The 14,205-nt window shown below is 41.2% G+C and overlaps 1 protein-coding gene across 3 annotated transcripts in view; it reads left to right on the plus strand.

The window, feature by feature from the left end:
* LOC109910513 (guanine nucleotide-binding protein G(s) subunit alpha-like) overlaps positions 1 to 14,205 on the plus strand; it is a 318,176-nt gene that overhangs the window by 110,963 nt on the left and 193,008 nt on the right. For 2 of the 3 annotated variants that reach the window (XR_007261934.1, XM_020509708.2), the window contains exons 2-4: positions 4,819 to 4,891; positions 5,556 to 5,610; positions 5,753 to 5,872. Coding sequence is in view for 2 of the 3 variants with exons in the window: in XM_020509708.2 (XP_020365297.1) it covers positions 4,819 to 4,891; positions 5,556 to 5,610; positions 5,753 to 5,872 (248 nt within the window). In the remaining variant the exon portion in view is untranslated. Of the gene's footprint in view, positions 1 to 3,945; positions 4,494 to 4,818; positions 4,892 to 5,555; positions 5,611 to 5,752; positions 5,873 to 14,205 lie in introns of those variants that run through there. The other variant, XM_020509707.2, reaches the window with a different exon arrangement.

Consider the following 14,205-nt stretch of genomic DNA (forward strand, 5'->3'; position numbering starts at 1 on the left):
GGACACATTCCCCTCGGATCCCCCTGTAAACACGGACACATTCCCCTTGGAGCCCCCTGTAAACACGGACACATTCCTGTAGGAGCCCCCTTTAAACACGGACACATTCCCGTAGGAGGCCCCTGTAAACATGGACACATTCCCCTCGGAGCCCCCTGTAAACACGGACACGTTCCCCTCAGAGCCCGCTGTAAACACGGACACGTTCCCCTCGGAGCCCCCTGTAAACACGGACACGTTCCCCTCGGACCCCCCTGTAAACACGGACATGTTCCCCTCGGAGCCCCCTGTAAACACGGACACATTCCCCTTGGAAACCCCAGGTAAGACTTTTTGTACCAACCACCAACCTCTCCCCTGTCCCACACCCCAACTCCAGCAGCAACATCCTGTCCCTAAATAGGGAGACTGAGCTTACAACACCAAAGGGTGGAATTGTCCCGTTTCAAGAAGTGGCAGGGAAGGTGCTGGAAGGGCAAGATAGTTTGCAGGGTTATGGTCCCTGCTGCCCTTCCCCAACCACAGGAATTGAAATATTGCAGCAAAGCCTGTCCACGCTGTCGCTAGTTGAGACCCTTAAGTGGTTAAGTGGCTTTTTAAAAAATTTCGTCGTGAGATTTCGTTGTTGCCGGCTCAGCCATTTTTTACCATCCAGTTACCATAACCGTCTAATTACCCAGAAGGCAGTCAAGTGTAAGGCCTTATTGCTGTGGGTCTGGAATCACAGGTAGGCCAGACCAGGCCAGGACAGCAGAGTCCCTTCTCTAAAGGGCATTAAATGAACCAGAGGGTTTTTAATTGACTGTCAGTAGTGAATACATGTTCATTACACCAACTTTTTAATTGAATTCAATCTTCACCGTCCATCAAGGTGAGATTTCAACCCATGTGTTCCTAAAACATTAGTCTGTTTCTTTGGATTACTAGCCCAGTAACATTACCATTATACCACCTACCCACTACTGTTAAAAACTTTAATGTGAAGAACAGGAAATACATGACCTACTCCTGTTTCGTTGTCTTTTCTTAAAGGATTGAAAAGGAATTATTATTATTCAGTAGTATGTATAAATAGTACGTTTAGGAGGTTACCTGGAAAAAGAACTCCAGTACCAGCAAAACTCATCTTAATAATTTATTATCTATGCAACTGGCTCTGTTTTATTTGGTTTACTTTTTTTGACAAGACATCTAATCCTATCTGTATCCTCAGTGTTAAAGCTGTCAGTGTGTACAGTAATCGTAAAATTAGCAAAAGCTGCTTTATTTGGAAATATTGAGACAACTTAAAAAGATGACTACTCCAAAACAGCCCATGTTGTGGATCCAATTACACATTGAAACAAAAAAATTAAAACAGAAAATGTTGTGAGTTGTCTTGTCACTGCTTAAGTTGCAGCAGCTCCTAACATTTCAGCACTAGTTCATTCCAAGAAAAGCATTTACAGCATAAATTCTGAAAATACTGTAGACAGTTTTAATGCTGAAGTTGTCAGTTTTGGGTGTAAAAACCACAACACATTTTGATTTTTGACTTTTTGCTTGGTGAATTCTTTAGTACCTTAGAGTTTTCTGTAATTCTCCTGGAACATTTACGGATGTTTGAAGGATGTAAAAGAATAGTCATTACTGCTCCTGGATCTCGTAGTGATTCCGAAACTGCTGAGGGGAGATTAGCTAAATTGAAGGTATATGATAGCTCACTTAAAAGACACAGTTAATACCTCCTGTTAAGCAGTAGGGCTTTGTTGCATGAAAGTATTCAGTTACTGTCCTGTAGCCTATCTTGATTTTTAACTGTTATCAAGGTTGAGTTTATCCATCAAAAGTAAAAGCAGTTATATACTGCAACCATGGAAGAAATTAAAATTTAACAAAACAAGCAAGCAGGACATGAATGTTGTTCTCTTGGCTGGACCTGATTTCCATGCAGAGAATCTGCAATCTGTTATTAATGTCATTCCTCACATTTTATCATATATGTTGACTCCTCCAATCCAGATGTTGTCACCTCTCTCTTTCCCTCTCTCTCTCTGGTCTTTTAAAGTAATTTAGGCACGTAGACTCACAGATCATCCAATGATCATATTACCTCGGTACACCACAGTATGAGCCACAGTATGAGAATTCCAGCATGCTTTCTTTTAATAGTCTCTGCAATCCTTTTTCCCATTTCTATTCCAAGTTCTGGATATTCTATATGTGCAGGGATGGGAATGCTTAAATAAAGTTTACTTTCACAATCACAAAACTGAATCAATCATTATCACAATCATGAGGAGCCTTGCAAAAAGAACAAAACAGCATGTCCAGCAAGACCCCTTCTGAAAGGAAAATAATCTGAATGGAAAGATAAACATTTTTTTTCTCATGCTCCTATGATTTTCTCACCTGCGTTGTTGCAACAGTGTCCTGGAAATTGTTTTGCAAATTCCTGGAGTCTGCAGAGAAAATGGAAAACTGGCCAAGTCTAAATTCACAGTGTGTTGATTTCTCCAGCTCTCTCCCAGCTTCATATTTAAACTGTTGCAGAAATGTAACTACCTGTCAACCTCCGTTACCCCTGTTCTTCTATTTACCATCCAGATACTCCAATGCCTCCCACTTTGTCAATTTCTCTCTGGTACCATGAACAGCAATTTCTCCACACTCCATTTCCCTGCTCCAAATTTCCTCAATTCAGAGACAAGGTTCTCCATCCACACAGTGGCTCCCCACACACCCACAGGACCTCATAATCATAATTAATTCCTCCCTTATAGAACATTCATCTCCACATCTTTCCCTACTATCTACAGGACTTATATATTTATTACTGGGGGGAAAAGTATTTATTACTGGGAAAGGGGATACTGTTAATGGAAAAAGTACATTCACTATGGGAAGGCCACAACTAGGAGTGAATTAGAGGAGAAACAACCAATGAAACAAGTGTACTTCTTACAGAGGTAGAAAATTGCTGGTAGAGTGTTTATTGCAGGGAAAGAAAATTACTAGGGAGAGTATTTATTACAAGCAGAGACAGTACCTGGGCAGATATTTATTATACATAGAGACAATTACTGGCGAGTGTGTATTTATTGCAAGAGAGACAATTATTGGGGCGACTTAAACTGTGGTGAGAGTATTTATGAGAGGTCATTATTGAGGTGATGACATTTATTGGAAGGAAGAATGTTGCCAGGAGGATTATTTATTCCTATGGGGGGGAGGGGATATCGTCTTAAAGATATTGTGGTGCTGGTGGGTAGGTTGAAGGGCTGGGCTGGGGGCTGACGGTTAATCTCCTGAGTGAGAGCAGCGACGTGTTAAGGAGCATCCTGACCCAGTGTGAAGGGTGTGTTGGGGATGGGAGGTCATTCGGGTTACCAGGAGGGTGAGTGAGGTGGAAGTTTCCCAGCCCATCCTGCAAAGGATGCCCAGGAGCTGGGCTCTGACAGTAAATGTGCGGCTCGGATTGAGAGAAGCGGCTCCAAAAAACAAAATCCTGCATCTCCCACTGACCAGCTGCACATTTACTTTCCAGTTCCGCTCCTGGGCGGACACAACTGTCCCTGCGGTGGAAGACTCGAGAGGCGATGGGGCGTCCATACCCACTCACCCCCCCCCCCCCCCCCAACAAATACATTAGTGTTTGACCAATTTTATTGGACTGGGTGGGGGAAAGTGAGGGGAGATTGGTGCATCTAGGCTCCGCATTAGAAATTTGTTTTATTTTCCATTCAGTGTCATCTCGCATTCGCGGTTCTGCTTTATGCCCTGAGCCGCTTGATGTTTTGTTTTGGGTTTTTGTTGCTGTGTGGGCGATTTGGACAGGAACCTGAGATTGCCCCCTGTGTGTGTGTGAGGGAGGAGGGAGAGAGGGAGGAGGAGGGAGAGAGGGAGGAGGAGGGAGAGCGGGACCGCGCCTGAGCAGGCGGAGCTGTGGCGTCCTCGCCCCCGGCTCCATTCTCCTGTTCTATGTCTCTCTCTCTGTGTGTGGACGCCTGGCTATTTATAGATTTTTAATATATTTGAATATCATCCCCAGCGTCCGCTGGTTGCATTGTTTTAATTTATTTCTGGATTTTTTTTTAAGAAAAAATGTTTAAATGCTTGAGGCATTTTTTTCCTTTCTGTTTCTCCTGTGTGAAAAAGATTCGAGAGGAGCGTTAGATAGCGACGGCGTTCCCCCCGATTGCACAGAGAGGGCCATCTCTCTCATTGTGCATCTGTGGGCCGGGGGAGGGAGTGTGCACATTATATATATATCTGTCTGATTTATTTTTTTTTTAAAAGACAGGGAGGGAGACTGGGGGGTGGAAAGAGAGTGTGTGTGTGAGAGAGAGGAGGGGGGAGAGAGAGAGAGCCAGCGATGGGTTGTTTAGGGAACAGCAAGACGGAAGACCAGCGGCACGACGAGAAAGCCCAGCGCGAAACCAACAAGAAAATCGAGAAGCAGTTGCAGAAAGACAGACAGGCGTATAAAGCAACCCACCGGCTTCTGCTGCTGGGTAAGACCCGCGATACAATGTAATACTCTTCATGGCAACATCAGATGGCGGGGGGCGGGAGCCTGCCGCTGGCGCAGCTTCCAACAGGCAACAGACCCTCTCTTTCCCCCCTCTTCCCTCAGCCCCATATGGAATCTATATGGCACTGCCTTCATATATATATATATATGTATGTATGTGGGGGAGTGCTTCTGTTTGTGCATGGTGTTATGGAGCTGACTGTAATGATATTGGTGCTCTGTAAGTATTGCTATTTATTTTTAAATGTGCGAATCTGATTTCTGTCTCTCTCTCGCTGTCATCGTGTGTTTTTGTTTTCTTCCAGGGGCCGGTGAATCCGGGAAAAGTACAATTGTCAAGCAAATGCGGATCTTGCACGTCAATGGATTCAATGCCGAGTAAGTGGCGGGCGTCACAGCCTGTGGTTGGTTGGGAGAGTGGAGGAGGTTTGGAGGGGAAGGGGGTGGGGGTGGAGGTGAGGGAGAGGGTGAGTGGGTGGGAGGATGTGTGAGGATGGGAAGGTGGAGGTGTTAGGTGGGCACTCCCCCAAAATGTAGGACTGTGTGTTCCCTGACAGCATTGGGAAGCTAAGGTTCAAAATTTTCTTTTTTTCTCTGTCTCTCCTGTATTGATGTTTGTACAGCAAGCAGTATTTGTACAGTCCAGAAATAGCAACAACATGGCGACAGTTCTCACTAGCAACCCCCCCCCCCTCCCCCACCGCCGATGTTCATATCTCACTATATAATAACATTCTCCATTTATGTGTTCTTAACCACAATCAATACTTTGGTAAATAAAAGCAACACATTGCAGATGCTAGAAATCTGGAACAAACACGAAATGCTGAAGAAACTCAGCCAGGCTGAAGTAGAGTCAAAACAGATTTGAAGTGTTAGCTGTTTCTCTCTCCACAGATACTGCCAAACCTGCTGAATTTCTCCAGCATTTTCTGCATTTGTTCCAATCCTTTGATAATGCAAATATTTTGATCATGAGCTGAATGGAAAGGAATGTTACCGTTGAGTTAAATCAAATTGTTCCCGTTACTTTCCCATGCAGAGAGAAGAAGCTGAAAGTACAAGATATTAGGAAAAATATTAAAGATGCTATAGTGGTAAGTGTTAATAGCTGCACCGCTATTGCTAGGAAGACCTTTGATTTTTTTGGCATGTGAACATAAATCCAATTTTCAGTCAAATGGATTATCCCATATTTATTCAGATTAATGTCTGTCACTATTTTCTATCCATTTTTAGACAATAGTCTCAGCAATGAGCACTTTAATACCCCCAGTCCAATTAGCCAACCCAGAACATCAGTTTCGGTTGGACTACATCAAAAGTTTAGCTCATCTTTCAGACTTTGAGTACACACAGGTAAGAAATGTTGACATTTTAACTAATAATTGTGAGAAATGCTCTTTTTAAATTTCTTTGTTCTTTGGCCCTGACTTTTGCATATTTGATGATCTTCCTTGTGTGAACTTATTCTTCTTCCGTGGCCTAATGCAACCCCGTTCAGCAGTACGATTCTCAAACACTGCTGAAGCATATAAGCTTGTTTAAAAGTGGATCCAGTGTTCCATCTTTGGTCGATTTATGGTTGCTGTGTAATTCAGAAATTTACATGAAGTTGTTCATTGTGCCTGTTAGTCCAAAGCCCCAGGAAAGCACCCAAATATATACAGTTGAATGCATGCTTCATTCCGTTGCATAAGAGCATGCTGTGATTGTGTGTGTGCAAAGCAGATCCTCTGATCAACAACAAAAAAAGGTTCTGTTAACAATGTCACCACTCAAATGTGGGGCCTGTGTTACGTATTTTTGCAGCCCATACCACTAGCCTACTAAGAACATGACTGCGATTAAATCACTTAGATACAACTGTAGTATTTCTCGCTATTTATTCAACCACAGTAGTTCATCTTACATCCGTACTGTTCACAGTCTAATTACTAATATTTCAGTCAGGAAATCCTGTCACATCAGCAAGATTGGCTATAGCACTGAGAGAGATTACCTGTCAATGGTAACCAATCAGCCTCTGAATGTAGTTTCAAAATTAAACTGATATTTCAAAATCCATCTGAATTATCTTACATTGGGGTTCAGAATCAATCACATAACATTATCCTGCTGTTCAGTAATATTTTTTGGGAGTCTGTTTAATTTTCTATTGTAAGTGAAGTTACCTTTATCATTCGGTAGGATTGATTTGCTGAGAGATGTAGGAGATCTAGTTGAGTTTTATGTTGAAAAAGTTGATGTAAGGAAATCTATTTTGTTGAAGTCCCTTTTCAACCACTCAGTTGGAATAGCCTTTGAGTTGAGTTAATCGACATGATTTCGATAAATGTGCCCAAGTGTGCTGTGTGTGTCACTCAATAAAAATAATCAGACATATGGAGTGATTTTCTTGGTTTTATTTTGCTGTGCCGTAGATTACAAAGAACCTGTGCAATTTTGTTGGCCCAAAATGTATAACTAATTTGAAGGGAAGGGGTGGACAGAAAAAAGATCCTTTTAAAAACTTCACTTAAATGGGATCGTGTAGTCCTTATTTGAATGGGATGTAATTTTGTTTTGTTTTGTAAATGGAAATGTAATTTTCCTGAATACACAATGGCAGTCTGACTTTCATTGGACATGCTATGTGGAAGGGTACATCCAAGATTTCTTGAAGCAAACATTTTTTGTTATGTGGTATCAATCAAAGGTTTCCACATGCTATTGATGACATGGTGTATCTCTAAATCAGGATTTATGGATTGTTTTTAATAAGGTATTAATTAGACTCCATAATGTTTCCATCGCTCCCTTTTCCTTTTATGAAAATCTACCCCTCTGATCTAGCTTTTCAAATGTCCCTAAACGTGATTATATAGCAGATTTTTGTTTGTGCTGTTGTGAAGCTCTTTGGATCATTTTACTCTATCAAATGTTCTGTATATGTGCAAGTTGTAGTTCTGAAACAGTTTTATCAGGGTGTCATGACAATAGAAAACTCCTCATTGTAGTTATAATGATGTTCCTTTGTGTAGCATACTCGATACTCTGTCACTTTGTTTAGTTACTGTTTCCCATTGGATTTCTTTTTGTTTCAGTGCAGGTGTTCATTTATGATGTATATGTACACATACAAATATAGTTATTATCATGTACACTAAATGTGTTTTATTAAGAAAATTAAAGCCATCATATAGTGTGATTAAATGACGTTGTAATCTATGTTTACCTGTTTATGAATCCTGTTTGGCATAGCCAATTTAAAAAAAATTGAGTTGTAAAATATGAAAACTGCTTCATTATATTTTCTGCTCCCAGTAGACTTTAATTTGCATACAGTTGATCAAATTGAGAAAGTAAATATGAGTGCAGAAATTTGACCAGTGCTTAAAGATTTTTTTTGATTTTTCATATTTGTTGGCTTGAGTCACTGTGTAACTTACTCTAAATATTTTGTAAACTCTTGACTTGCTTTGTGATCAATAAGTAACTTCAAATAATTTTTAACTCTGTTAATTTTAAGAGGTTTGGTTCTAAATGTAGAATGAGAAGCAAAACTAGCAATAAATCCAGTGTGTTCACAGTTCAAGACCTAATAATAGCAACTAGACTAAATTGACAGTTTCTAAGCTAAAGATAACTTGCGCATCTTTCCTCCTGGTGCAGCTGAAAAGTCAGAAACTTGCCTGCAAAACCCTGTGCCTTGTATAGAAACTTAGTGATGATTTTTGTTGGGAAGTGGGCATATCCATCGTTAAGTTAACAAGTGAAAGTCATTACGTGGCTAATGTTATGAATTCCTGTGCCTTGGGTGAATTGAAGAGATTGCAAAGCTACTGTGCTTTCAGTTTTAGACATTAAATGTTGGTGCTTCAACACGCAGCGTTGTTTTGAAATAAATGATTTTGTTAAGATGTTCAGTATGTGTGAAGTGTCAGTTTGCTAGATTAGAGTGTGGTTTACGATAAAGCCAGCAGTGTGTGTTCAAACTCAGTACCAGCTGTAGTGGTTCATGGAGGCCTCCCTCCTTTCTTTACCTTTACCCATGTGAACTGTTTACCCTCAAGGTATACAAAACCAATTGTCTGTCTCTGTCTCTGTCTCTCTCTGTCTCTCTGTCTAATGGAAAGAGATTCTGAAAGTTCTTTGTAGACCCTCCCTCCATACCATATGTGAAATAAACTGGTAAAAATACTGTTTTTAATGTCGACCAAATTCAAGATAGGAATTATCAAGACCGATTTTACCTTTGGTCTTTAATCACTATGGATGGCCATATCTACTAATTTTATATAATGGATTCACTGATATTTCTGGCATATTGTAGGGTTAAGATCCAAGAGTGTCAAAATTAAAACCCACTCTTGGAGGTTGTTAAACAGAATGAAGCTATTATGTTGTTATATAGCAATTTTTACGTTTTAGCCCTCCCCTAGCCTTACATGTTTCTTCATTCATTCAGCCAGCTTTATTGATATATAGTTTTAGATGTATCTGTCTTTGACCAACAGGCAACTCCTTTCTGGTTCACTGAATTGTGCAAAGTTTGTGTGGCTGAATTATACAATTAATGGTAGGGCCTTGGGTAGTGTTTCAGAACAGAGAGAGACCTATGAGTTCAGGTACATAATTCTTTGAATTTGCATCATGTGTAGACATAATTTAAAAAAAGGCATATAGCATGATGGCTTTCATTGCTCAGTCCTTTGACTGTAGGAGTTGGGAAGTCATGTTAAGGTTGGAGAGGACATTAGTGAGGCCTCTTCTGGGGTACAGTGTCCAGAATAGGAAGGATATTATTCAGCTGGAGAGGGCTGAGAAGACATTTACCAGGATGTTGGATATGGAAGGTTTGAGTTATAGAGAAAGGTAGTATCGGCTGGGACTTTTTTCACTGGAACGTAGAAGGTTGAGGGTGACCTGATAGAAGTTTATAAAATAATGATGGATCTTGATAGGGTTAATAGTAGGTGTCTTTTCCCTAGGATAAGTAATTTCAGACAAGGGGGCATAGTTTTAATATGAGAGGAGAGAGATTTTAAAAAAGACGTGAGGAGCAATATTTTTACATAGAGGGTGGTTCATGTGTGGAATGAACTTCCAGAGGAGGTGATGGATGTGGTTACAATTACAGTGTTTAAAAGATATTTGGATAAGTACATGAACAAGAAAGATTTGGAGACGTAAGGGCCAGGAGCAGGCAGGTGGGACGGGTTTAGTTTGGGATTATGTTCGGCATGGACTGGTTGGACCAAAAGGTGTGTTTCCATGCTGTATGACTCTGTGACTCTTAAGTTATTTATTCATGGTGATGAATTAGAACAGTATTGTCATTACCTGTAACGTGTGGAACTTGATTGCTTAGAAAACATGCTTGCAATGATCACTACGTTGTAGGGAGGTAATCTCACTCTGGTTAAGATTAATTATACATTTAAAAAAGAAGAATTCCTGGCACTTGTGGCTCAGAAAACCATTGTTCAACATTCATGAAGTAAACATGTGCTAAAGTTGAAGCCAAGACAAGCTTGTTTCAAATTCTCATGGTACTTACTGACAAACTGTACTGATACTATGAATAAAGTAGATCCACAGGATAAGGAATCTGAATCCATGGTCAATTTGAAACAATTTCAAAACTTTAATCAAGGGGAAATGTATTGTACTCTGAAAACAAATAATGGATAACTGGCACAGTACCTCTTGAATCAAAGTAAATAGAACTCCAGTTCAGTGCTTCAATCTCAATATGATTTCATATGTAGCATATTTATAGTAAGTTGCAAAAAGGAATTGGATAAAAACTTAAAATACACAGTCTTGCAAAGCAATGGGGAAAGGAATGGGACTAATTGGTTAACACTCTCGGAGAACTGGTACAGGCACAGGGGCTGAATGGCCTCTTTCTGTGTGGTATAATTAAATCATATAATTTTACAATACAAAAGGCATCTACTGATCCCGTTTTACTTGTGCTGGTTCCTTGAAAGTGTTGTCTAATTTTGTCCTACATCGCAGATGTTCCCCACCGCCGCCATAGCAATTATCTTCCAAATTAGTCCTCTTCAAATTTAAGTCCAGTTGACATGTAAAGTTTTTTTGTGGAATCTGATCCCATCACCCTTTTAACTGCTAACAACCTTTTATGTGAAGTCTCCTAATTTCTTCTCTCTTTCCCTTGCTATTGGCTCTAATCTATGGCTTCTCTTTACTGAATCACTTCCCAAAGGAAACTTTCTTTCTATTTTCTCCATTAAAAGTTGTCATAGATTTGAATGCATCTGTTGAGTCTTTTATTAACCTTTTCTGCTCTAAGGACAAATTCGGGCTTCTCTAATCTTTCCAGAAGATTGAACAACCCTATCACTGGTAAAGTTCCTCTCTGTGCCCTCTCCAGGCCCTTGATATCTTCCGCAAAGTGCGATGCCAAAAATTGTAAACAATATCTCGGCTAAGGGCTCATCAGTTATTTGTGAGGCTTAACATGACTTTGCTGTTTATGCACTTTTTATTCACTCATGGGACATGGGCGTCACTGGTTAGCCAGTCTGTTTTATTACACATTCCCGGTTGCCCTTGAGAAGGTGGTGGTGAGCTGCCTTCTTGAACCGCTGCAGTTCACATGCTGTAGGTTGACTCACAATGCCATTAGGGAGGGAACTCTAGGATTTTGACCCAGCAACAGGGAAGAAATGGCAATATATTTCCAAGTCAGGATGACGAGTGGCTTGGAGAGGGACTTGCAGGTGGTGGAGTTCCTTGCTGCCCTCGTCCTTCTAGATGGAAGTCGTTATGGTTTTTGAAGATGTTGTCTAAGGATCTTTGGTGAATTTCTGCAGTGCATCTTGTAAATAGTACACATCGCTGGTGTGGTGGAGGGAGTGGATGCTTGTGAGTGTGGGGCCAATTAAGTGGGCTGCTTTGTCCTGGACAGTGTCAAGTTTATTGAGTGTTGTTGGCAACACACCCAGGCAAGTAGGGAGTATTCCATCACACTCCTGACTTGTGCCTTGTAGATGGTGGACAGGTTTTGGGGAGTCAGGAGGTGAGTTTCTTGCTGCACTATTCCTAGTATCTGACCTGCTCTTGTAGACACCATATTTATGTTAAGAGTCCAGTTGAGTTTCTGGTCAATGGTAACCCCAAGGATGTTGATAGTAGGGGATGCAGTGATGGTAACACTATTGAATGTCAAGGGGCTGTGGTTAGATTTGCCTCTTATTGGAGGTGGTCATTGCTTGGCTATGCCACTCAAAGCTATAGTTTATGAAACCATTTCTTAAAACATTCTTTCTCAACTGCTAAATTCATTTGCCCTGCAATGTCCAGTAATTTGTGAATATGTATTCTCAGGCCTTTATTGATACTCCTCAGAATAATACCACTTAGATTATACTGGGTCTCCATTTTGTTTCTACAAACATGTATCACTTCAGACTTATCTGCATTAAATTGCATTTGTTGTATATCTGCCCACTTCACCAATCTATTGTCCTGTTGGCATCTGTTGCTACCATGTTTACAAAACTTGGCGGCAATGCAGTAAATGGGATCTTCCACAAACGGCAATTACATACCATGTAGCCAGGCAATTTATATACATCATGAAATGCAATGATCCTGATAGTCGACAACAGCAACTCCTGTCTTGTCTTCATCAATCCTCATTTATTTTATCAGAGATTCTACAGTATTGATTTTATATTGTGTTCTCACTGTAAGATGTACATACTGATTATATTATGGATCGTTAATTTTACTTAATTTCACTTAAGACTCCTTGCAACAATGTGCAGAAATTGTTACATTTATTACATTGTTACATATATGTTACTTGTCACACTATCAAAACTCTTAAATGGTTGGATGTTGGCCGACAGTTTGAATGGAGGGAGACAATTTAAGCAATGCCCTGAAACCTAAGTGTTTCTTTCCCAGGAAAGTAAATACGTAGTTTATGAAGTCATTGTGCAGTTACATTGTACTTGGAAGAAAGACATTATTACACTGTGTGGTTTTTATAACAATTGCGGATACTCTTGGAGTAGTGCCACTTGGGCTCAGCAGAACTGGCAGTGGTCCCTGGAGTTTGGCTGGGTCCGAGTGATACAAAGGGTCTGTCTAAATGGACTGCTGATTGGCTTTTATGTCTTTTTAGGAAAGAACTTATTGTTCATAATCTTTGCAGTAGTTTTACAGTGTGTCAGATTAGAAACTAAGGCTTTAGCCCTTGTTTAACATTTCACTGTTAAAATTAAGAAATAGATTTTTGACAAATTTTTTCCCTTTTTTTGCAAGAATTTGTCTCTCAACAAGTGATTCTTAAATCCACTTGTCAGTAGGCATAGACGATTTTTAGTGGAAGCGATGGGGGTTTAGACTGAATGCTTCAGACTCCAGCTGTACTTCTTTTTGAGAAGGCCTGCTGCATTAAGTGCCAATTAGTCCACAGTGGGCCTTTTCCAGAGTTCACGGCCCTCCTGAAGGGCTGGAAGATTGGTTGGGAGTTTCTTATTGCTTGGCAGTACCACTAGGAAGATGGTGCGTTTTCTGCCACTACACGCACCCGAGGGTTTTGGATTGACATGGGCCCAGGCACAAGTGAGGAAAGGCAGGACTGGGAATTGCAGAAGCTCGGGTGGAAATGGGGTTCAGCAGAAGAGTTCCCCCAGAGTTCCTGACAATGGGAGACCACTGCTGGATACCCACAGCAATCCCAGAAGGATTTACTACTTGTGCTTCCCGCATGATGATTCCTTCACTAGGTGAATATCAGCGTTGATGGGATGAGGCACTTAGTTGGGTTCCTTTAGAGACTCGATTGGCAGGAGAACAGAAAGGTTGGCCATGGATTCTCCTGTGACAGACTGGATATTGAGGCAGTGACAGGAAGGTTTCAATGTACCCATCTGCCTCTTTTCCTCTGAACTCAGGTCCCTGAAAGCAGAAATTCTTTTAGCCAGAGTTGCTGGTCAACCAACGATTAACTTTGGAGAGCAAGGTGTCAGACATGTGTGTTTGTGTTTTTTTTGGATTGGTGTGCGGGGTAGTTAAGGGGTCGGAAATAAGTAAAATGGCTGCCTTTTGGTAGGCCCTGAATGCCCTTGATCCACTCCCTTAACCTTGCACTTGCATAAATTGACAATCGTGGCCCCTCCTCACCCCAGGAGTTCAGGTGGGACTTGAACCTGGGCGTCCTGGCTCAAAATGGGGAAGCTGCCACTGCACCACCAGAGCTCCTTTGCCAGGCTTAGGATGGTGAGAAAATAAGTTGTCATTAATTGAAGGGCATCAATTGACAGTATGGCTGGAAGTTTGAACTTCCCAGAGAGCTTGGGACAGGGTTTTGGGTGGTAGGGTTTTGGCTTGCTTTCCTCCCTCTGGGACCAGAAGATGCTGTGCCCCTCACCTGATGGTAGGATGTTCTCATTTAGGTGCCATGTAAATTTAAAATTAGAAGTTTCTGGGTCAAGTAGAGAGTAATGATTGTGCATGTAAAAGAAAGACCAAAACAGGTGGAGAAAGGAGTTGGAGAGGTAGTAGGAACTGCAGATGCTGGAGAATCCGAGACAACAAGGTGCAGGGCTGGATGAACACAGCAGGCCAAGCAGCATCATAGGAGCACCCTTTTCTGATGAAGGGTCTAGGCCCGAAACGTCAGCCTCTCTGCTCCTATGATGCTGCTTGGCCTGCTGTGTTCATCC

Source organism: Rhincodon typus, chromosome 4 (assembly GCF_021869965.1).
Source record: "Rhincodon typus isolate 14 chromosome 4, sRhiTyp1.1, whole genome shotgun sequence".
Classification (NCBI taxonomy): Eukaryota; Metazoa; Chordata; class Chondrichthyes; order Orectolobiformes; family Rhincodontidae; genus Rhincodon; species Rhincodon typus.